Here is a 25,658-nt window from a genome sequence, read left to right as displayed (position 1 = left end):
CATACATTACATCATTAGTTTTTGATGTAGTGTTCCATGATTCATTGTTTGTGCATAACACCCAGTGCTGCACGCAGAATGTGCCCTCTTTAATACCCATCACCAGGCTAAAACTGAGCCAAAGATATCCTTGATCTGACTACATTATTTATTGTTTTTCAATGAGAGGAGACACATGGTTTTTGTTCTCAGGGGGCTTCCAAAGTTTTGTTGAGAAGTTATCATTACATCATTGAACACTACATCAAAAACTGATGATGTACTATACAGTGGCTAACTGAACATGATAAAAAAAAGTTATCATTACAATTTAAAAAGACATTTTCAGCCTCTAAACAAAGTGCGGGTACTAAATTTCCAGTCTGAGCACTAGAAAATTTTTCTGGGGAAAAACAACGGGTCCACAGCCAGAGTCTGAGTTAAAGGGTTCAGGCCAGCGTGCTGCAGGGCTAGGGGTGGTGAAGCCCTAATGGCAGCCTTGTCCTATAAGATCAATAATTGATAGAGAACATGAATAAAAATTGTCAGAATTCTAATCAGGTTTCTAGGTGTTTTCCCTACTATTCAAAAAGGGTCAGTTTGTTAGAAAAATTTTAATTGAATTATATTTTATCCCTATAAGTAAAACAGGTCTTTTCTTTAATTATCACCCAAATAGTGAGGTTTTGCTTAATCAACAGCCCTCCCATCCAAGTACTAACCAGGCCCGACCCTGCTTAGCTTTGGAGATCAGACAAGATCGGGCGCGTTCAGGGTGGTAATGATGCAATGTATGGTGATTAACATAACATAATAAAAAATAAAAAATAAACAAGCAAAATCATCAACAGCCCTGGCTCCAGTCAGAAATAGGAAACTTTCCAACAACCGTGTAATATTTATAATTCCATATATGTTGTGCACTATGCTCTCATAGTACCCCGCGTTTCTTTTGAAGCACATATCTTTGTTTTATGTAATTCACCATGATTTGTCTGAGGTCTGTGCTCCCAGGTGGCCTGCAGGGTACTTTGTCTCCTCCATTTACAGCCCAGCACCTAGTATGGTGCCTCTTGAGCGAAGAAAGGCTTAGTAAGATGCTTACCAGACTTGGTTAGGTAAGAAAAACAAGTCAAGAGCTCCATAGTGCCATGCATTTCTGGTTTTTAGAAAATGATCTATACGTGCATAAGGGACTAAAAGATGATATACCTAAGTATTTTCTTTGTGTTTATCTGTATTTTCTAACATTTTAATTACTTTTGTTTTAAAAGGAAATAAAAACATACATATAATCTATCTCCTTAAAAGTTGCATATAATTACAAAAGGAAAAATAATAGCTATATGTAGAGGAATTGGACAATCCTGTGAAGAAGTGATCAAAATTAGCATCATCGATATGGGTAGCCTCATGTGTCCCCAGCAGTGATCTCTGAGAACATGGCACTTATGTAGCGCTCCACTGGTCATGCATAACCTGAATCCATCATGATGCAAAATCAGACAAACACAAATCAGAAGCCAGTCGTTCTATAACATAGTTGGGTCTGTACTCTTTATTTTTTTTTAATTTAAATTCTATTAATTAACCTATAATGTATTATTTGTTTCAGGGGTACAGACCTGTGATTCATCAGTCTTACATAATACCCAGTGCTCATTACAGTATATACCCTCCCCAGAGTCCATCACCCAGCCCCCCCCCCTCCCCCCACCCCCTCCCCCCCAGAAACCCTTAGTTTGTTTCCTAAGATTAAGAGTCTCTTACAGTTTGTCTCCTTCTCTGATTTCATCTTGTTTCATTTTTTCTTCTCTTCCCTTACGGTCCTCTACCTTGTTTCTTAAATTCCACCTATCAGTGAGATCATATAATTGTCTTTCTCTGATTAGCTTATTTCATTTAGCATAATACCCTCTAGTTCCAACCACATCAATATAAATGGTAAGTATTCATCCTTTCTGATGGCTGAGTAATATTCCATTGTATATATACCACATCTTCTTTATCCATTCGTCTGTCAATGGACATCTGAGCTCTTTCCAGTTTGGCTATTGTGGACATTTGGTCTGTCCTCTTTAAAAAATGTCAAGGTCAAGACTGAGGAACCATTTCAAATCTAAAGACACATGAGAACTAAATGCAATGTATGATCCTAGACTGGATCCCATAACTGGACAAAAATTGCTGTTGGGACAATAGATGAAATTCATTGGATAGATTAAAATATTCTACCAATGTTAAATTTCCTGAGTTTAATGTACCATGGTTATATAAGAAAATAACCACCTTTATAAGAAATATATACGGAAGGGGTGCCTGGCTGGCTCAGTTAGTGGAGCATGCAACTCTTTTTCTCAGGGTTGTGAGTTCAAGCCCCACAATGGATGTAGAGATTACTTAAAAATAACATCTCAAGGGAAAAAGAAAAGAAATAAACCCTGAAGTATTGAGGGGTAAAGGGGCATGATGCATAAAATCTATTCTTAAATAGTTCTGGGGCGCCTGGGTGGCTCAGTTGGTTAAGCGACTGCCTTCGGCTCGGGTCATGATCCCGGGGTCCTGGGATCGAGCCCCACATCAGGCTTCTTGCTCGGCGGGAAGCCTGCTTCTCCCTCTGACCCTCTTTCCCTCTCGTGCTATCTCTCATTCTCTCTCTCTCAAATAAATAAATAAATAAATCTTTAAAAAAAATAGTTCTGAAAAATACCATGTGTGTATATGTATATGTGTGTGTATGTATATATAAAAAAGGAGAGAGAAAGCAAATATGGCAAAAGGTTAAAAATTGGTGAATCTGGTTTAAGAGCACATAAGAGTTCTTTGTATTATTCTTGGCGACTTTTCTGTAAGTATGAAATTATTTCAAAATACAGTTAAAAAAAGCAATCAACCCAAAACAAACAAAAGCAACCACCATTCCCACTATAAAAATCAACATACAGGGGTGCCTGGCTGGCTCAGTTGGTAGAATATGCACTCTTGATCTCGGGGTTATAAGTTTGAGCTCCACATCGGGTGTAGAGATTACTTAAAAATAAAATCTTAAAAAAAAAAAATCAGGGGCACCTGGGTGGCTCAGACAGTTAAGCATCTGCCTTCGGTTCAGGTCATGATCCCAGGGTCCTAGGATCGAGCCCCGCATCAGGCTCCCTGCTCAGCGGGGAGCCTGCTTCTCCCTCCGCCTGCCGCTCCCCTTGCTTGTGCTCTCTCTGACAAATAAAGTCTTTAAAAAAAAGTCTACATATACTTTCTTCCCAAATTATGGTATTTTAATATACTTTTTAGAAATAAGATGAACTTTAGCTTATCAGGTATGAAGTTTTTTATTTACATGAAATAACACACAAACTCTAAAAGTGCGAAGCTGCAAGCTACAGGGCAAATTTACACTTAAATTAATCCTTGGTCAGGGATGTAACATAGTTTTTAAATATCCTCTAAGTTAGAAAATCCTTGTTCCTGAAATAAGTTCTCATATAAAGTCAAGTCCTTGTGACTTAAGGATGGCTTTACAGTCTTCAGTGATTTTAGAAAGTGCTCTTGTTTCACGGTGGTTGCTTCTAGTCCATTTTCTTGCAGAGCCAGCAAGGCAGCCTATAAGAAACAAACAATAGGAAATAATTAATACGCTTCATTTTTTTTTTTTTTACAAATTATGGTAACACTTTAAAGAAATTTTTTTTAAAGATTTTATTTATTTATTTGAGAGAGAGAGCACAAACAGGGAGGAGGGGCTGAGGCAGAGGGAGAAGCAGGGATCCCCAACATGGGGCTCCATCCCAGGACCCTGAGATCATGACCGGAGCCGAAGGCAGAGGCTTAACTGACTGAGCCACCTAGGCGCTCCCACAATTTATGGTAATAGTTCAAAATCTGAGAGTAAAAACCTCAGTCCCATTTCTTAGAATTCCAATATTCATGACATTAAAAATATTAAAAAGTTAAATAAGATGATTAAAAGTTGTCTTAACAGACCATTATTTCTTCTATGTTAAATTCTAGCCTTAAATGGAAAAAAAGAAAAAGCAAGTTGCAGCAAAATATATAAACTGTGAGCCCATTTACATATTTAAAGATGAGAGACTATCTTCCTGGTCTCACAGTAGGGAGTTTTTAAACAGGACACAGCACTGATCATAAAGGAAAAGATCAAACACATACTCTATGACACAGCAATTTTCTTTGTAGGTATATACATATATAAAACAGACATATCTACACGTATGTACTAACAGACACGTGCAAGATTGTTCATAGCAGCATAATTTTTTTTTAAAGATTTTATTTATTTGAGAGAAAAAGAATGAGAGAGCACAGGAGAGTGGGGGAGGGTCAGAGGGAGAAGCAGATTCCCCGATGAGCAGGAAGCCTGATGCAGGACTCCATCCCGGGACTCCAGTATCATGACCTGAGCCGAAGGCAGTTGCTTACCAACTGAGCCACCCAGGCGCCATAGCAGAATAATTTTTTTTTTTTTTTTAACATTCTTAGTTTATTGATCCTCTCATGAAAAATCTGCACAACCACCACAGATAAAGCCACTGCAGCATCTTTACTCCTTCGGCTGTCCAATCTCCAGCTCACTTTTTGCCAGCACCAACATTGGCTTTTGCAGTCCCCCTGACTTTCTTCATTCTGTTCTTGCGTTCCTTTCGCTGTTTCCTCGATGTCTTTTTCTTCTCATACAGGCCATGTCTTGCAAGTCTGTGTTTGGGTTCATTTTTCTTTGCAAAATCCAAGGAATCATAAATCATGCCAAAGCCGGTTGTCTTGCCACCACCAAAATGGGTTCTGAATCCAAACACAAATATGACATCTGGTGTGGTCTTGTACATTTTGCCTAGTTTTTCCCGAATTTCTGTCTTAGGTACTGTTGCCTTTCCAGGGTGAAGAACATCAATGACCATCTGTTTCCGCTGAAGTAGTCGGTTAGTCATGAACTTCCTGGTCCGGATAGTTACTGTGTTGTTCATGATGTCGGCCCATAGCAGCATAATTTATAACAAAAAAGTAGTAGCCCAAATGTTCAAAAAAATGGATGAATAAATGCAGTATATTCATAAACCAGAATATTACAAAGCGATGGAAATGCACAAACTACCACTATATGCAAAACCATAGATGAATTTCACAAACATAATCTTGAATTAAAAAGCAAGCATAGGGCGCCTGGGTGGCTTGGTCGTTAAACATCTGCCTTCGGCTCAGGTCATGATCCCGGGGTCCTGGGATCGAGCCCCACATCAGGCTCCCTGCTCAGTGGGGAGCCTGCTTCTCCCTCTCCCACTCCCACTGCTTGTGTTCCTGCTCTCGCTCGCTCTCTCTGTCAAATAAATAAAAATCTTAAAAAAAAAAAAGCAAACATAAAAGTATATATGGTCCTATTTATATAAAGTTCAAAAGCAGACAAAACTAATCTCCAGTGCTGGAAGTCAGGAGTGTGGTTCCCTTTTGGGAGGGAGACTGGGAAAGCCCCAAGAGAAGCTTCCAGGGCACTGATAATGTTCTCTCTCTAGTTATACAAGTGTGTTCATTTTATTTTAATTCAATGAACTATATCCTAATGATCTGTACATTTTTCTGAATAGTATATTTAATAAAAGTTTATGGAAAGAGAAACATCTATGATGGCTTCTTTTGTTCTCAAAATAAAGTCTAAATCCCTTAAAGTGGCTTACAAGGACCTGTGTGATCTGGCCACTGTCCAGCTCTTCAATGTCATGTTATCTCTCACTCCAGTCGTCCACACATTTTGTTCCCTCCGCCTCAACACCACCCCCCGCGTCCCTCCCTTAGCCTTGTCAACTCTCTCATCATCCTTCCAATTTTACTTTACACATGCCCTCTCTCACAAAGCCTTCTCTGATGTCCCCAAGTCTGGGTCGATGTCCTTCCCAGGTGCTCCCATAACACCCTAAACTTCCTGATTAATCACATATTGTCAATTGCCAATGCAGTATTACAATTTGCCTCTCTGCAACCTGCCACAAACCTGTAAGCTCAGGGAGAGGAGGGGAAGAGAGGGGAAGAGAGGGGAAGAGAGGGGAAGAGAGGGGAGGGGAGGGGAGGGGAGGGGAGGGGAGGGGAGGGAAGGGAAGGGAAGGGAAGGGGAGGGGTCCTAGCTGTCTGTTTCACCTTACATAGTGCTTGCCACATAGGAATCTTTTAGTAAATGCTGCCAAGTGAATGAAGATCTAATTAACTTACTTCTTTGCAAAGGTTTCCAAGATCAGCACCAGAGAAAAAACAGGTTTCTGCTGCTAAGTTTTCTAAGGAAACATCAGGCCCCACTGGCATGTTTTTTGTACAGACTTTCAAAATAGAAAGCCTGCCCTGGAAAAAAAATTAAAAACAATATGTTTATAATCTTATAACATTTACGTCTCACACAAAGCTTTATTAAAATATCTTAAGTTAGTGTTTCCTGTCATACTACAGAGGAAGTATATATATTTATTTAATAAACAATAAGAATCACTTCTGAAGAGGTAAGAAAGAATAACTCATCAATGGCTCATACGATGATGGTAAAAACAATGACATGATAAACTTTTAATACTTTTATAATAAATTTTTAAAATAGCCAACTGTAGCTAAATTTCTTTAAGAGACATGATGAGTCCCTGTTCTGGGTACAAACAGTGTTATCAGACATGGTTTAAGAAACATGGGCGCCTGGGTGGCTCAGTTGCTTAAGCAACTGCCTTCGGCTCAGGTCATGATCCTGGAGTCCCGGGATCGAGTCCCACAGCGGGCTCCCTGTTCGGCAGGGAGTCTGCTTCTCCCTCTGACCCTCCCCCCTCTCATGCTCTCTCTCTCTCTCAAATAAATAAATAAAATGTTTATAAAAAAAAGCAAAAACATGAATTATCTAGACACAATTTAAAAATAAATAGACATTTAATTTTTTAAGGCATTCTCTCTCAAATAAATAAAATCTTTATAAAAAAAGCAAAAACATGAATTATCTAGACACAATTTAAAAATAAATAGACATTTAATTTTTTTTTAAGGAAGGAAGGAAAAAATTCATTCTTCGTCTTTAACCATTCCCTGCCAGTGGCTATGGATGTTAAGGGCAAAGATTTACTGATTCTTCGACTATGGATACACTGTGTAATCTTTCTAATCTCAGACTTTCCCACTGTAAAATAAGGATACTGATGCAAATTATCTCCAAAATGTTTTAAACCCTTTAGGATTCCTCCATTCTAGTTGTAAAACAATGGTGATTATACTTAACAAACTCGGTATTTTGAGTCTGCCACAACAATGAAATAAGGTAGAACTACTTTACTTATAGGCTTATGTTTCTCTGAAAATAAGCCTAGAGTATCCAGCAAAAGCAGATCAAAATTATGATTTTTATGAAGGCCCACTAGGCAAGGGAAGACTGCAGAACTCAGTATGAGACACGTACCACATACATATATATCTAGTTTGGGATTCAATTCTGCTAGGCTCCTTAGAGCTCAGACATTGATGTGTTAAGAATCCCCACATAGACTAAACACGTACAATGATTACCTTTTCATCTGGAGGTGGTATATAGATAATCTTATCTAATCTTCCAGGTCGTAACAAGGCATCATCTAATACATCAGGTCTATTTGTTGCAGCAACAATCATGACATTTCTATTAAAAACTTCTTGAAACTCTGAGGGAAAACACCAACACAAACTAATGTCAGTAAGCTGTTAATTGTTAAATTTTTAAGAAATTATAAATCAGACGGTCCATTTATTTTTAAATAAGCATATCCTTTCCTTGGGGCTGGAATGTTTATATCTCCTATCCAGACTACCTTCCTGATATCAACATATGCTAAAACAAATTATTAATCAAAGAACTACTTTGTGTGTGGTGAAGGGACTGGCCAGTCCTGAGGGACATCTCTCTGGGAGATATGGGAACCAATGGAAAACCTTATACCACAGCAGAGAACACCTACTGAATGCACCTGAGCCCCAAAGAATGATTATAACCTAAGTGGATGATTTGAAAAGACAAAGCATGTGACTAACAGGTGAAGACGTATGGCTATGAATCACTCTGGCTCTCATGTCCTGCAAGAGAGAGATTTACTTTGCTTTTTATTTTTCTTTCTAGAGGTAGGAATATGATGACATAAGCTGCAGATATATAAATCCTAGATAAAGATAAGAAATACAGAAAAGCAGCCAGAGCAAAACCTTACACATGCTAAGCATTCAAAATTGTTTGTTGAACTCCCAACGAACAAAAGTCCAGGACCAGATGGCTTCTAGGTGAATTCTACCAAACATTTAAAGAAGAGTTAAAACCTATTCTCAACCTATCCCAAAAAACAGAAGAGGAAGGAAAACTTTCAAAATCATTCTATGAGGCCAGCATTACCCTGACCCCAAAACCAGATAAAAATACTACGAAAAAAGAGAACTAAAGGCCAGTATCTCTGATGAACATTAGATGCAAAAATCCTCAACAAAATACTAGCAAACCAAATTCAACAATACATTATAAAAATCATTCACCATGATCAAATGGGATTTATTCCTGGGATGCAAGCGTGGTTCAATATTCACAGATCAATCAACATGATACACCAATAAGAGAAAGAACAAGAACCATATGATCATTTCAACAGATGCAGGAAAAGCATTTAACAAAGTACAACATCCATTCATGATAAAAACTCTCAACAAAGTAGGTTTATTTTTATTTATTTATTTTTAAGATTTTATTTATTTATTTGAGAGAGAGAGAATGAGAGAGAGAGAGAGCACATGAGGGGGGGAGGGTCAGAGGGAGAAGCAGACTCCCTGCCGAGCAGGGAGCCCGATGCGGGACCCAATCCAGGGACTCCAGCATCATGACCTGAGCCGAAGGCAGCCGCTTAACCAACTGAGCCACCCAGGCGCCCTCAACAAAGTAGGTTTAGAGGGAACATACCTCAGCATAATAGAGGCCATATAAAAAAAACCCCACAGCTAACATCATAGTCGATGGTAAAAAAACTGAGAGCTTTTTCCCTAAGGTCAGGAACAAGACAAGGATGTCCACCCCACCGCTTTTATTCAACATAGTACTGGAACTCCTAGCCACAGCAATCAGACAACAAAAAGAAATAAAGACATCCAAAACAGCAAGAAAGAAGTCAAACTTCCACTATTTGCAGATGAGATGATACTCTATATAGAAAACCCTAAAGACTCTACCAAAAAACTACCAGAACTGAGAAATGAATTCAGGTCACAGGATACAAAATCAATGTACAGAAATCTGTTGCATTTCTATACATTAATAATGAAGCAGCAGAAAGAGAAATTAAGAAAATAATCCCACTTACAATTATACCAAAAATAATAAAATACCTAGGAATAAACTTAACCAAGGAGGTGAAAGACCTGTATTGTGAAAACTATAAAATAGTGATGAAAGAAACTGAAGATGATACAAATAGAGAGAGAGTCCATGCTCATGGATTTGAAGAACAAATATTGTTAACATGCCCATACACTACCCACAGCAATCTATAGATTTAACACAATCCATATAAAAATACCAATAGCCTTTTTCACAGAATTAGAACAAACAATCCTAAAATTTGTATGGAACCAGAAAAGACCCCAAATAGCCAAAGCAACCTTGAAAAAGAAAAACAAAGCTGGAGGCATCACAATTCCAGATTTCAAGTTATATTACACAAAGCTGTAGTGATCAAAACAGTGTGGTACTGGCACAAAAACAGACACATAAATCAATAGAACAAAACAGAAAGCCCAGAAATAAGGCCAGAAATCAGCCCACGATTATACGGCCAACAAATCTTTGACAAAGGAGGTAAGAATATGCAGTGAGAAAAAGGCTCTTCAACAAATGGTGTTGGGAAAACCAGACAGCAACATGGAAAAGAATGAAACTGGACCACTTTCTTGCTCTTTTAAAAAAAGATTTATTTATTTATTTGAGAGAAAGGGAGGAAGAGAGAGAGAGAGAGCATATGAGCAGGGAGAGAGGCAGAGGGAAAGGGAGAAGGAAAGAATCTTAAGCAGAGCTCAGAGCCCAACGCAGGGCTCAATCTCAAGACCCAGACACCATGACCTGAGCCAAAATCAAGAGTTGGACGCCTAACTGACTGAGCCACCCAGGCACCCTGAAACTGGACCATTTTCTTAAACCATACACAAAAATAAACTCAAAATGGATTAAGGACCTCAATGTGAGACCTGAAACCATAAAAATCCTTGAAGAGAGCACAGGTAGTAATTTCTCTGACACCAGCCATAGCAACATCTTTCTTGTCTCCTGATGCAAGGGAAGTAAAAGTGAAAATAAACTATTGGGACTACATCAAAATAAAAAGCTTCTGCACAGCAAAGGAAATAATCAACAAAACTAAAAGACAACCTACTGTATGGGAGAAGATTTTTACAAATGACATATTCAATAAAGGATTAGTACCCAAAATATATAAAGAACTTACATAACATACACACAAATAATCCAATTTAAAAATGGACAAAAGACATGAACAGACCATCTCTCTAAAGACAAACAGATGGCGGGGCGCCTGGGTGGCTCAGTTGGTTAAGTGACTGCCTTCGGCTCAGGTCATGATCCTGGAGTCCCAGGATCGAGTCCCATATCGGGCTCCCTGCTCAGTGGGGAGTCTGCTTCTCCCTCTGACCCTCTTCCCTCTTGTGCTCTCTGTCTCTCATTCTCTCTCTCTCAAATAAATAAAATCTTAAAAAAAAAAAGATATACAGATGGCTAACAGATACATGAAAAGAAGCTCAATATCACTCATCATCAGGGAAATGCAAATCAAAACCACAATGAGATCTCACCTCACACCTGTCAGAATAGGTAAAATCAAGAACACAAGAAACAACAAGCGTTATAGAGAAAAAGGAACCCTTGTGCACTGCTGGTGGAAATGCAAACTGGTGCAGCTACTGTGGAAAACAGTATGGAGGGTCCTCAAAAAATTAAAAACAGAACTACCCTATGATCCAGCACTCATACTACTGTGTATTTACCCAGACTATGAAAACTAATTCGAAGGGATATATGCAAACCCATGTTTACTACAGCATTATTTATAATAGCCAAATTATGGAAGCAGCCCAAGTGTCCATCAATGAAGATGTGGTGTACACACACACAGGAATATTATTCAAACATAAAAAAGAATGAAGTCCTGCCATTTGCAACAACATGGATGGCTCTAGACAGTATAGAATAATGCTAAGTGAAATAAGCCAGTCAGAGAAAGACAAATACCATATGATCTCACTCATATGTGGAATTTAAGAAACAAAACAAACAGACAAAGGAAAAAAAAGAGAGACAAAACAAAAAACAGACTCTTAACTATAGAGAACAAACAGAGGGGAGGGGAGGTGGTGGGGGATGGGGGAAATAGGTGATGGGGATTAAAGAGTACACTTATCTCGATGAGCACTGAGTAATATATGGAATTGTGGAATCACTGTATTGTACACCTGAAACTAATATAATACTGTATGTTAACTACACTGGAATTAAAAAAAAATTTCTTTTAAATTGAACTGAATAATCAGAGTGGTTCCCCTGTAATGTGATCTCTCAAAGTAGTGAGTTCCCTATATCTCCAAGTATTTTAGCAGAGGCTGACTAAATACTGGTCAGATATTATAGAAGGAATTCCTGCATTATGAGAAAATTTCATTAGAATACCACACGGGTCCCCTCAAATTCTAGTGTCATATGTTCTTAAGAGCTGTAAGACTCTCCTTCCATGGAATGATTTTTTAAATGGGAAACAAGGTTAAAAACAATGAAAGAATAAAAGAAAAATTATCCATTGGATAACTTAAGGATATCAAACTCTATTTAGAAAGAGACTCAGAAAGGGAGGAAGGGACTTCCAAAGGTCATTTTCATTTCATTATAACTAGGGAAACCCATTACTCAAGAAAATTGGAAGTTTTTAAATTACTAAGATCATTAGTAATTACAATGTTTTGTTTTGTTTCATATAAAAATTTTTAGAAAGGGATGAACACTGGTTCTTCAGGATATAAAAATAAGAATAAACTCCCTTTTCTATTAGCAATATGTAAAGTTATGTTTCTAAATCTTAGGAAAAATAAAATTCACATTCATATATATTTAAGATAACTTATTATAAAATTTACCTCCTTCCTAGCCAAATCACAATTTTTAGCAGGCCTGCAGAAATCCTAACAGAGTCAAACTGAAATTATATAATTCGTTCTATGAGATGCATCCAGCATAGGAAAAGCTAGTGTATATGCAATGTATTTAATGCTGGCCTGGGTTTTTGGTATATTCTGGCTAATAAATACCTCTTCATTTTTTTTCAGCTCCTTGTATTTACCCTGTTGATCGGATTTACTTCCTCTTCTCTCTATAGTCTTCAGTCCCACACCATCTAATTCATTTAGAAGAACAGAAAGAACACGTTCTTGAACATTACATTCTGTTTTGCTGATGGATCGAGAGCCCAAGATTGAATCAATCTCATCCAAAAACACAATTGCTGGAGTATTTGCTCTTGCTTGTCGAAATACCTTTGTTTAGGAAAATGAAATTATTGAAAAGCCACACATTATTTAATATTCCAGTGAATATATGCTTTCTGTATTACTACTTATAACTTTTAAAATATAAAAAGAGAAAGATGCTAAGTGTCTAAGAATTGAGGAATGAATACATAGAACAAGAAACAACTCAGTATTACATACAGATTAAAAATCATATTTTCAAAAAATACTTAAACTATGGAGTTTTAAAAGTGATAATGATCAAAAAATCATGATAAAGACATAATTTAGGGCGCCTGGGTGGCTCAGTTGGTTAAGCGACTGCCTTGGGCTCAGGTCATGATCCTGGAGTCCCGGGATCGAGTCCCACATTGGGCTCCCTGCTCAGTGGGGAGTCTGCTTCTCCCTCTGACCCTCTTCCCTCTCGTGCTCTCTATCTCTCATTCTCTCTCTCAAATAAATAAATAAAATCTTTAAAAAAAGAAAAAAAAAAGACATAATTTACCCTCAATTCTAAAAGAAAAACAAAAAAATAAAGCAAATTCACCAAAATGTTAACAGTAGGTAGAGAGTTTACAAAGAATTTATCTAACACTTCCCTACATTTTCTAAATTTTCTATAATCTATATAACTTTTCTAATTAATAAAAAGGCCAGTAATATTTTTAATAACTAAGGTTTATCCTTAAAGCATGCCATGAAAATTCAAAAGGACACTTAACTACATGGGGGAAAATGAACAAACAAACCTGAGACAAGACTTTTTCTGAGTCTCCAACAAAAGGAGAAAAGAGATCAGCACCGCTCACGGAAACAAAAGAACAATGACAGCTTGTGGCCAGCGCCCTCACCAGGGTGGTTTTAGCACATCCAGGGGGACCGTACAGGAGAACTCCCTTTGGTTGTGTCAGGCCCATCCGGACAAATTCCTGAGGGAATTTTAGAGGCCACTCGATACTCTGTAGGTACACAAAAAGAGACAGTTATTTTAGTGTAATGATAAAACATCAAATAATTCAGTAAATTCATTTGTCCACTCAATAATTCTTAGGTATCTGTTATAAGCTGGAAATGCAGTCCATTCTCCATGCACCAACCAGTGATCTTATAACCTAAGTCAGGTCATATCATTTCCTGCTTAAAATCCTTCAATGACCTCCCAACAGAATTAGAATAAAATCCAAATCCTTCCTGCCAGTCATTATAAGGCTCTACATAGCCTATTTCCCAAACACCCTTTCTGTTCCCATCTTAGGGCCTTTATTTGCTATTCTCTATCTGAACACTCCTTCAAGTTCTCTATGTGGCCATCCATCATCATTCAGTCTCAGCTCAAATGTCATTTCCTTGGAGAGGTCTTCCCTAACCACTCTAAAGCAGTACACCCACCCCCACCCCCCAGCCACTCTACGCTACTGCCCATCTTTTACTTTGGGAGCTCTTACTCATTCACTATCTGAAACAATTTTTCCATGTTGATTTTGTCATTCTGCTCCTGCTAGAATGTAAATAAAGTTGACCTCTAAATAGCCATACATAGAATGACACCTTCACAAAGTTGGCACTCCACAAATGTTAACTAAATAGTAAACAAGTCCCCTTTACCTCTGAGGTAGGTGATTTTATTTTATTTATTTATTTATTTTTTATTTATTTATTTGAGACAGAGAGAATGAGAGAGAGAGAGAGAGCACATGAGAGGGGGGAGGGTCAGAGGGAGAAGCAGACTCTCCGCGGAGCAGGGAGCCTGATGCGGGACTCGATCCAGGGACTCCTGGATCATGACCTGAGCCGAAGGCAGTCGCTTAACCAACTGAGCCACCCAGGCGCCCGAGGTAGGTGATTTTATTATCATCATAATTTTACAGATGCAGAAGCTCAGGCTTACAAAAGTTAAGTAACTTGCCCAGGTCTTATTTCTAGAGAGGCAAGCAGAACTGAGACTGACCCCAGGCAGCGTAGATCAAGAAGTACAAACTCTTAACTACTGATGTATTGCTTTTCTACAACAAAAGATAAGATCCCTGTACCAAGGGAACCCAGATTTTAGTTGTGGAGACAGACTGGTAAACTAACAATGAGGCCAGTAAAGGGCATTCCACAGAGAAGAACAGTACACACAGAGACACATGAAACTCTAATTCATCTCATCAGTAAGCAGGAACAGAGGGGGAGAACAGGGGAAGCAAGGAACAATAGAGTTGGAAGTGGAAGGAGTCAGACTGTGCTGCACCTTGAAAGTTTCAGTCAACATTGAGGAAGCAGTATGGGGAATGGACTGGAAAGAAATAAAACCAGAGGAGGGAGACCAGTTAGAAGTCTCTTGGAATGACCCAGACTACAAAAATAATAAAGCCTGATGTGTCACAAGCAGTGGCAATGGTGTCAAAGGGATGGATTTGAAACATAAAATGTAACTCTTTTATGTAGGGGCTATGTTCTAAATCCAGAGGGGAAGTTACATATACATATAACAGGACCCAGGCATTTAGAAGATGGGTTTCTTTTTTCTTTTTTTTAAGCTTTTATTTATTTGAGAGAGCAAGAGCATGAGTGGGGAGGAGAAAGAGCAGAGGGAGAGGGAGAAAAAATCTGAAGCAGACTCTGCACTGAGCACAGAGTCCAACATGGGGCTCGATCCCATGACCCTGAGATCATGACCTGAGCTGAAACGAAGAGTCAGACGCTCAACCAACTGAGCCACCCAATCACCCCTAGAAGACGGGTTTCTGACTTATGACATCGGTGGCTGGCTGTATTCACAAAGGTAGAGAATCCAGGTATGGTGGTGGGACTCCTTAGCTGAGTTTTAGACATGCTGAGTTTGAGATCCCTGTAAGTTACCTGGTAGGCAAGCAGCTAACCATTCTGATGATCAAAAGAACTACCTGCACTGGATATAAAGATTTTCGAGTTAACAGTTTTCAGGGGACAGTTGAAGCCCTGGATATCGAGATCATGGACTCACAGAATGCAACAAGAGGCCTCCCAGGAGCTTGGGGCACTAACATTTAAAGTATGAGAAAGGAGCGTTCAGAAAGGCAGGAAAGCTTACCATCTCAAAAGAGTGTTTGCAACAGGAAGGTGTAGCTAATCTCTCATGTACTTCATGAAGAGTAAATGAGACAATGCATGTAAAAAATTAGGGAATATCATAAATGCACTGATCCACGGACACAAGGATTCTATGATTCAATGCAGAAATAGCTTCTAGTTAAGATGAATAAATTATAGTGATATTTATAAGTCAGTCTTTTGTATGTGCAGTTAGAGAAACCTAGTTCTTTATGGCAGGATCACCTGGAGGTAAATTAACAAAATTAACTTCTGAAACTGAAATGCAAGTGAGAGCCTCTGGAAAGCTGTGTCCCTCAGCATCCACAGTGAGAACCAGTAGGCCCCCAGGCCATACTGTGTATTATAATTTTGTGCTTTTACCAGTCCAGGGCAAACTCAGGCCTACAAACTAAAAATCTATATTTTACCACCCACAAACTAAGAACCATTTTTATATTTTTAAATGCTCGGAAAAAAAAATCAAAAGAATATATCGTGACGTGAAAATTATGTGATTTCAGTGTCCATAAATAAAGTTACCAGAACACAAGTAATGATTACGAATTATCTATGACTGCCGCTGCCTCCGTGCCATGAAGACAGAGCTGAGTGGTTGCAATAGAGACTGGATGGCCCACAAAGCCTAAAATATTTACTCTCCGGCCCTCTACAGAGAAGTCTGCTGATCCCATTCAGATGATAAAGCCTGTAAAGCAAAAACAAACAGAAGAAAGGTGAGGTAGGAAAGTATGAAAAATGGTATTTGATGCCTATAGAAGGCCAGTTAAACCAGGACTAAAAAGGGCCCCTTGCATTGTGACGTTAGGATGGCAAGACTGATGGCAGCCAAGATAGTCTTGGCAACTGCGATTTGTCTTCATCACAAAAGTGGCACACTTAAACCCTACCATTCTACTGGCGTAAGCAAACTCTCTCGATCACCTGTTTTAACTTCAGTTTGACATCTTCGAGGCCACCAATCTGCTCCCAGCCAACAGGCTTGATGTCCATCAGTCCAACGATACTTCGAAATGATGAGGGTTGAATCTTTTTAAAAGCTTCAAGGAAGTCTGCTTCATCAACAGCTGGGTTGTCCTTGTTCTGAAGAAATATGCCCCCAAAAACAAAATCAAGACCAAAAATTACGTGGGCCTTTTTTGTGGTATAGGAGCACAATTATTTAAAAAAAAAAAAAACACAAAAAACCTTCCTTTGAATTTATAAATCTATTTTATCATTATAAAAAATCTTTCATACACAAGACAAAAGAATTAAATGTCTCCTCCCCCAGCTTTCTCCACTGTGCATCTCTAGAGGATGGCAACCGTTTCCTATGTACTCCAGCAGTATGTTTTACGACAGTCCGGATATATACATCCTTTCAAACAGATACATAAGTGGGACCCTGCTGTACCAATTAACCTGCTTTTTTTTTTTTTCTGGCTCTGGTGGCAGAGCCTGCAACTCTTTTTTTTTTTTTTTTAAGATTTTATTTATTTATTCATGAGAGACAGAGAGAGAGAGAGAGAGAGGCAGAGGGAGAAGCAGGCTCCCAAGGAGCAGGGAGCCCGATGTGGGACCTGACCCCAGGACCCTGGGATCATGACCTGAGTTGAAGGCAGACGCCTAACCATCTGAGCCACCCAGGCGCTCTATCCTGCATTTTTCACTTATATTAGAAATCTTCTCTTATCAATTAATACAGTTCAACCTCACTCTTTTTGACAACTGCAAAAGACACCATTGTATAAGGGTACCGTAATTTAACAGCATCCTTCTGTTGAATATTAGATTGTTTCCAGTCTTTTGTTATTAAAAACAAAGCTACAGCTGAAAATGTTTGTGCACATGTTCAAGTATTTTATATAGTATTTCCTCCAAGTAGAATGCACATTTACAATTGTGACAGGTACTACCACACTGCCCTCAAAGCTGCACCACTAATATAAAGCTCTTCTTCCCATACCTCTCCGGCACTGAGAGCATTACCAAACTTTTAAATTTCTGCCAGTGTGACAGAGGAAATGGTACTCACTATTGTGTTAATTTCTTCAATCTGAAGAGTGAGGTAGAGGGAACATGGAATTAGAAAATCAGCGTTTTTACAATCACATATAGTAAAGACTGATCGGGGCAAGAATAATTCATGGATGCAAAACAAGGGGAGGGGAAGTGTGACAAGGAACGTGATCTCAAAGGGCCTCCTCATAGATTTCTTATTAGTTGCAAAGGGAAAAATAGCAGCTATACAGTGGAGAAACTGGACAAAACCCTGACTGGTTGATCACATCAATCACTAAGTAGGGACATCACCAATGAGGGGCAGGGAGACATCTTGTCCTTTCACATGTGATACCTTAGGAAGGACACACCATCACTTACGGAGTATTCCAAACCGGCATATGTAACCTGAATCTATGAAAAAATATTAGACAAACCCAAATTGAGAGACATTTTATAAAATCACTGACCTGCATCCTTAAAAACTGTCAATGTAAAATATCTCATTAAAAAAAAAAAAAAAAGCTGGGGCGCCTGGGTGGCTCAGTTGGTTAAGCGGCTGCCTTTGGCTCAGGTCATGATCCCAGGGTCCTGGGATCGAGTCCCACTTTGGGCTCCCTGCTCCATGGGGAGCCTGCTTTTCCCTCTGTCTCTGCCTCTCTCTCTCTCTCTCATGAATAAATAAAATCTTAAAAAAAAAAGCTGGGGCGCCTGGGTGGCACAGTCAGTTAAGCTTTCAACTCTTGGTTTCGGCTCAGGTCACAATCTCAGGGCTGTGAGATCAAGCCGTGTCAGGCTCTACGCTGGACAGGAGCCTGCTTAGGATTCTCTTCCCCCTCTGCACTCCACCCCACATACTTTCTCTCCCTCTTAAAAAAAAAAAGCTAAAGGAGAATTGTAGATTAAAAGAAACTAAAAACTAAACACAACGAACTAGATCTTTTACTAGAGGGGAAAATAATGCTAAAAAGACCAAGACAACTACCAAAATCAGAGTACGGGCTGTAGATCTGATGATGTTTTCTGTGTTAAATTTCCTGAGTATAATGATTATACATAACCACACTATGGTCTCATATGGGGACATATTTTTTCTTAGGAAATGGATAATGAATGGTTTATGATGTATGCAACCCATCCTCAATTGATTCAGAAAAAGTAAGTAATATGTGTATACATATACATTTAGAGACAGAGAAAGAGAGAGAGAATGATAAAGCTGATTTGGCAAAATGTTAAAAATTGATGAATCTGGATGGAGGGTTTAGCAGGACTTCTCTATTTTGCAACTTTCCCTAAACTTTTTAACTATTTCAAAATAAAGAGTTAAAAAAAGATTAATTTTTTTAAAAAATTTATTTATTGTTCACTTTGGCAGCACATATAACTAAGGTTTATTGATTTATTTTAGAGAGAGAGTGAGACAGAGTGCATGTCGGAGAGGGAGAGAGAATCTCAAGCATACTCTGCACTGAGCACACCCGAGGAGGGGCTTGATCTCACGACCCTGAGATTAAGACCTGCGCCAATACCAAGAGTTGGACGGTAAACCGACTCTGCTACCAAGGTGCCCCTGAAAGATATTTTAAAGAAAGTAAAGTTGAGGATTTTCATGTTTACTGGCTATTTGTAATCCTTTTACTGTCTACTACCTGTTCTTATCTTATTACCCATTTTTCCTTGGATTGTTGGTCTTACTGATTTGTGAGAATTCTTTCTATATCAAGGTAATTGGTCCTTTTGTCATAGCCCAAAAGTATTTTTCCCAGTCTGTCTCGTCTTTGTTTATGTATTGTTTTGCTATCCCCAAATGATCAAATTAATAAATCATTTCCTTTTTGACCAATAGGTTTTATGTTATGCTTAGAAAGGCTGTGTTTGGGGCGCCTGGGTGGCGCAGTTGGTTAAGCACAGGGCTCTTGGTTTTGGCTCAGGTCTTGAAATCAGGGTTGTGAGATCCAGCCCCGCCTTGGGCTCCAAGCTCAGCATGGAGTCTGCTTAAGACTCTCTCTAAAATAAATAAATAAATCTTTAAAAAAAAAAAAAGTCATCTTCACTTTATTATAGAGAATCTTTCTTGTAATTTCTTTGATCATTCTAGTGAAGCAGATGTTTTGTTAAAAACTGCTTACATTTATAATATCTGTATTATATTTAAGATTTACTCTCATATCAAATTCTTTAACACATTCCTTGTCTGCCCTGGTAGCAACAGCCCCTCATCTGTCTGAGGGGCAAAGAAGAAAAAGATGAAGCCAGTACCTTCCCAGATTCCTGTCCCTTCTTCCTTCCACTTCCCTTAGTTGTTTATGAACTCAGTCATCACTTGTAAATATGGCTGGGCAGGCCCCTCCTGAAGTAGCAGCTGGCTGGTCCACCTAAGCCAGGGTGCTTAAGGTCAAACCTGGAACCTCAAAGCAGAGGGAATCCTACATGTAAATCTCCCTTCCCAGCCCCTGGTACTCTCCTCCTCCCTTCATAAGGCATAGAGTCTCACACCTCTACGCATGAGAAGTGTCATTCAATGTTCAAGCAGCTTTGATTCTAAACCCAGAAGAGAACTTACAAGTTCACATAACTCCTTCCCCACCTTCATTGTACGTGTAAAAATAAATGGAAATGAGGAAAGATGTAAATTATGTAGGTAAAAAGGTTCTTAAAACTTTGGATGATAAATCATCCTTTTATAATTTAAACAAACTCAAATTGGTTTTTAAAATTACAAGATCAAAGGACAATTTTAATGTTGTAATAGTTACAACAGAGATTGAAAACTTCATCTCAGAATCCTCAGGGTACTGAAATTAATTTTTTTCTGAAGGGGTTTAGGGATTACGGATTACTTATTACATATAAGGTGAAGAGATTTTCCAATGCATAGTGTTGAAAACTATTATATTTAAGCTAACATCCTAAATATTTCTAAGAAAGGTAGTCATGAATTAAAGATTTCAATATCAAGGACAAAGTTAAAGATTTTATTTATTTATTTGAGAGAGACAGAGATAGCGACAGAGATAGCAAGAAAGAGCACGAGCAGGGAGGAGAGGGAGAAGCATGGGGAGCCCGACACGGGGCTCGATTCCAAGATGCTGGGATCATGACCTGAGCTGAAGGCAGGCACTTAACTGACTGAGCCACCCAGGGGCCCCTCAAAGATAAATTTAAATAAAAATTCCAGGCGCCCAATCTTCTCCTGGGTTAGAAAAGGTTATCTTCCCCACAAAATATTGATTTATTAATAAGAAAGGAAAAAACAGATGCAATGAGAACACAGTATTTCTGTGATCCTCCTGCCCAAAATGCAAAGCTGAATCAAATCATGAGGAAACATCAGTCAAACCCAAACTAAGGAATAGTTTACAGAATAAACGACCTGTAGTCTTAAAAAATTAGCCCTATCTCTGGGTGGCTCAGTCGGTTAAACAACCAACTCTTGGTTTCAGCTCAGGTCATGATCTCAGGGTTGTGGGATCCAGCCCCACATCGGGCCCCACACCAGGCACAGAGTCTGCTTGTCCCTCTCCTTCTGCTCCTCCCCCAGCTTGCACGCACTCTCTCAAATAAACAAATAAAATCTTTAAAAAAATTAAAAATTAAAATTAAAAAGGTAGCCATAAAAGAAAGATTAAAGAATGGTTCTAGATTAAAGAATACTCGGGAGCCTGGGTGGTGTAGCTGATTAAGCATCTGACTCTTGGGTTTCAGCTCAGGTCATGATCTCAGGGTCCTGGAATTGAGCCCCGTGTCAGACTCCAGGGAATCTGCTTGAGATTCTCTCTCTCCTTCTCCCTCTGCCCCTCCTGCTCATGCTGTCTCTCTCTTTCAAAAATAAATAAATAAAATCTTAAACAAAACAAAACAAAACACTAAGAAATCATGATAACTAGATGCAATGTGTAATCTTGGATTACTATTTTCTTTTAAAATTTTTGCTATAAAGGAAATTATGGGACAGATAGTGAAATTTGGATAAGGTCTATAGATATTAGGTAAAAGTATGTCAGTATTAATTTCCTCATCTTGATAACTGTACTGTGGTTAAAGTCTTTGTTTGTAGAAAATATACACATAAGATTTTAAGGTTAATGGGCCATCATGGCTGCAGTATATTCCCAAATGTCTCACATTATATACATATGTGTGTGTGTGTGTGTGTGTGTGTGTATATATATATAAAAGAAGAGAAATATATCTATATATAAAAACACAGATGAAGAGGAAAAGATAAAGTAAAACTGGTAAAATGCTACATTTGGAGAATCTGGGTAAAGTTATACAGAAATTCTTTGTACTATTTTTGCCACTTTTCTCTAAGTCTGAGATTGCTTCAAAATAAAGAAAAATTAAAGAGAAATATGTTTGACTCTTCTGGGGCCACACTGTCTTTTTCCTGGCTGCTCTGAGCTTTGGCACTAGGGAGTTACTATGGGAATGAGGGAACATGCCCTAGTAGACCTGGAAGACTCAGCCCTCCATCCCCACTTTCAGTCATATGCTAGTCCCGGGGAGATGAGATGTAAAAATATATGTAAGAACCAGCTGTGAAAGGTATTTAAAGTTCCAAGAAAATGTACTTACCACTTGTTTAATCCCTAAATTAGTTTGTTATAGTAATGAAAAGATCAACATACAGGGTCACACATCAATACTTCCTACCTTCTCACTATGAAGGAGCGCATGCAGGGCAGCCTCCCTACAAAGTGCAGTCAGGTCTGCACCAACATAGCCAACTGTCATTTCTGCAAGGAGGCTCAAATCGACTTGACTGGAAATGGGCATCTTTGAGGTAATCACTTGGAGTATTGACTTTCTTTGTTTAAGTGTGGGAGTCCCAATGACAACCTGTATGCAAAGCAAAAAAAGAAAAATTAGTTTCCACAGTTTAAAATATTATGAAGTATTTTTATCCTCTCAAATGTGTATAACTTAGTAAACAAATTTGGAAGCAGAACTATGTACCCTTAAGCATACCACAGATTCTGAATATATTAAAATCCTAATTTTCCAGAGGAGTAACAATAGCTAGACAGTTGCACGATGAAAATTACATATAGATCTTCCTCAACTTAAGATGGGGTTACGTCCCAATAAATTCATCGTTAAGTTGGAATTACAGTAAGTGGATAATGCATTTAATATACCTAACCTACTAAATATCACAGCTTAGCCTTGCCAACTTAAATGTGCTCAGAGTATTTACATTAGCCTACGGTTGGTCAAAATCATCTAGCACAAAGCCTATTTTATAATAGTTTTGAATATTTCATAAAACTTATTAAATACTGTATTGAAAGTGAAAAACAGAATGTTTGTATGGGTATAAAATGGTGGTCAATATGTTGATTGTTTACCCTCATTATCTCGTGGCTGTCCAGGAGCTTAAGAGAGCATCTTACTGCATATCACTAGCCTGTTTTCTACTGAATGCGTATGGCTTTCAGATCATCATAAAGTTGAAAAACCATTAAGTCGAATCATTTTAAATTGGGGGCCCTCTGTAATTCATTTAACAACATTTTGTTATTTTTTAGAACCTACCAAGTTCTGCGAGCCAGGGATGCAACAGTAAACCAGATAGTCTAGATCCTTGCCCTTAAGGATTTTATTCAGGAGACAAGTACCAGATAGTGCAAAAAAGAAATCTGCTCAAGTTCTGCAAAGATTAAGCTAACAGTGTGCAATTATTATCCATCTCTTTAGAATCCTGACACAAAGTTCAAACATCACTTAAATTAATCACTATTCAAACTATTTAATCAAGAATCAATTTGAGACTAAAGTTTATAAAATAGAGGGCAGCTTTGAATACTCAATCTTCCCGGCAACTCAGGGAGCAATTGTGGGTAATTTCTCACTTGTGGGACAGGATGCTGGTGTCCCCACAAGGAATGAATAAATTCAGAACAGTTAATGCCTGCTTTGATTTAGTTCTTTCCGTCCTTCTTTTTATTTCCATAAACTTATTTCTTGAGGCTATCCTACTTTAAATTCTTATTCCAAATCCACAAGAGTTTAATTACTATGCTTACAGCTGACCTAGTTCCCTTAAAAACTAACGGCACTGATTGTACTCATCTTCAGGACCTGCACAACAAAATTAATCCCTAAAGGCCACCTTGCTTCTCGGGACAATTTGACTCTGGGCTAAAACAGGTCCTGGCTCACAGATCGCACAAGGGCAGAGAACGTGTTCTCTGCATTACAAAAAGCCCCTGACTCCAGCCCGACTGCCAAACCTAAGTGGCAAAACCCTCAGGGCAGCCAGCCAAAGCCAGAAGAGGCCTTGGTTCCGGGGACAAGGGGCTGACAGCCCGGGCCTACTTACCTCTCGGTCAAATCTCCCCGGTCGGCGCAGCGCTGGGTCTAGCGCGTCTGGCCGGTTGGTGGACGCCACAACCACCACCTCGCGGTCCCCACTGATGCCGTCCAGCAGCGTCAACACCTGGGCCACCGCGCGGCTCTCGGCGGCTCGGTGTGGGCCGCCCCGACGGGGACACAGCGCGTCCACCTCGTCCAGGAAGAGGAGGGTGGGTCTGCGGCTGGCCAGCTCCCGCGCGCGCTCGAAGACCTGCCTCACGTTCTCCTCGGTCTCCCCGGGCCGCGCGCCCTGGAGCGCGGGGGCGCTCACTGCCAGCAGCTCCGCGCCGGCTTCCCGGACCACGGCCCGCACTAGCTGAGTCTTGCCCACGCCGGGGGGACCCGCCAGGAGCACCCCGCGAGGCACTGCTAGCCCCAGGGCCGCCAAGGTGCGGGGGTAGCGGAGCGGGAGGCGGAGGAGCTCCCGCAGCGAGTCGGCCGCCTCCGAAAGGCCCCCCAAGGGCACCTCGGGCTGCGGCTCCGCTTCGGACGGAGGCACCCCGCTGAGACTGATGCGGGTGCGAGGGGTGACCAGCCCGGCCGGGTCCGGGCTGGGCGCCCCGCTGACGATGTGCAGCGCGGCCACGGGCCCGGGAGCCCCCGGTGGAGCGGCCACCACGTGGCCCCGGGAGACCGGTCGGTTCCTCAGAAGCTCCTGCGCCGCCTCCAGCACCGCGGCTGGATTCAGGGCACCGGGTGCGCCCGCCCGCTCCCGCAACACCGGCCACACGGTGAGGAGCCGCAGGGAGGGGCAGGACACCAGGCGGAGGCTGCGTAAACTGAGACTCCCCCGGAACCCCGAAGCCCCCACAGCCGTCCCGGGGCTCGCACACTGCGGATCCAGTTGCACAAAGCCGTCTGCTCCGTCCCGTCGCAGCCAGGCGGCGCAGACACAGGAGCCGCCGTCGGGCAGAGAGATCTTCACCGCCGAGCCCAAGTGTGCGCCCAAGGCGCGGAAGGCGGCCGGGCCCAGGCGACAGCGCTGCGTGCCCCGGTCCCTAGCGTCTAAGGGTAGCACCTTTAAGAGCGGCTCTTCGGGAAAGGAACCCGAGTCTGGAGCCATTGCACACACAGAAGCCCAATCCGAGGAAAGTGGGGCAGGAATTCCACCCGGGCGGGAAAATCAGGTACACCGCGGTCCCCGGCCGGAAGCAGGTGACGCGCATGCGCCAGGGATGACTCAGTTGCTAGCCCAGGAGTGAAGGCTGAAAGGGCCAATCGGAAAGTTAGATGATGCTCAGGCAGTTGATGTTGTGGTGTCGGATTTGACGAAACCCATTGGCCCATTCCAGGGCTGTATGGTAAAGGCTTTAGTTACGGGTGTCTGGGAGGCCTCATAAACGAGCTTCAGGAGGTCATTAAGCATATACATAGGTGATATAGAGAGTCCCCCGCATAGCATACTCTCCCTGGCTCTCAGACTTGAGCATCACCACCAGCGCTTTGTGAACGAACTTAAGCTGTCTCTGTGGGCACAATATTTTGGAGTGCTGTGGTGCTAATATCTAAGGTGACTTGGAGTAGCTAAGAAATACAGCCTTGGCGCCTCCCATGGATCTGGGTTCTAACATGTTCAGAAGGTCCAGGCATACCTTTCCTATAGCAAATCACCAGCATTGCCAAGAGAAAAGCACAGTGTAGCATTTTCAATCCCTGGGAGAGAGAAGAGAAGGAAAACCAGGCCATCTGACATTTAGTGGCACACCAATATATTCTGCTCAGATTCT

The 25,658-nt window shown here is 40.4% G+C and overlaps 1 protein-coding gene across 4 annotated transcripts; it reads right to left on the bottom strand.

Moving 5' to 3' along the window:
• Positions 1-3,286: 3,286 nt before the first annotated feature.
• On the bottom strand, positions 3,287-25,098 carry AFG2B (AFG2 AAA ATPase homolog B). Of its 4 annotated transcripts, XM_025884274.2 has the most exons (9): positions 23,900-25,094; positions 22,231-22,416; positions 16,513-16,671; positions 13,263-13,472; positions 12,316-12,540; positions 10,093-10,096; positions 7,510-7,640; positions 6,190-6,315; positions 3,287-3,576 (listed from the first exon to the last, which is right to left on the bottom strand). In XM_025884274.2, the coding sequence occupies exons 1-9, from the start codon at positions 24,992-24,994 to the stop codon at positions 3,409-3,411; spliced, it is 2,304 nt and encodes a 767-aa protein (XP_025740059.1). In that variant the 5' UTR covers positions 24,995-25,094; the 3' UTR covers positions 3,287-3,408. The 4 variants fall into 4 exon arrangements, 3 of the variants coding, with proteins under 3 accessions (XP_025740059.1, XP_025740057.1, XP_025740058.1); XM_025884272.2 differs by lacking the exon at positions 10,093-10,096 and having other exon boundaries at positions 12,348-12,540; positions 23,900-25,097; XM_025884273.2 differs by lacking the exon at positions 10,093-10,096 and having other exon boundaries at positions 12,348-12,540; positions 13,365-13,472; positions 23,900-25,095.
• Between the last annotated feature and the right edge of the window lie 560 nt (positions 25,099-25,658).

Source organism: Callorhinus ursinus, unplaced genomic scaffold (genome assembly GCF_003265705.2).
Source record: "Callorhinus ursinus isolate GAN/ISIS: 27379988/994484 unplaced genomic scaffold, GSC_fseal_2.0 scaffold25, whole genome shotgun sequence".
Classification (NCBI taxonomy): Eukaryota; Metazoa; Chordata; class Mammalia; order Carnivora; family Otariidae; genus Callorhinus; species Callorhinus ursinus.
Note: the sequence above shows the minus strand (reverse complement) of the source record. Positions and strands in the feature narration are given on the sequence as shown.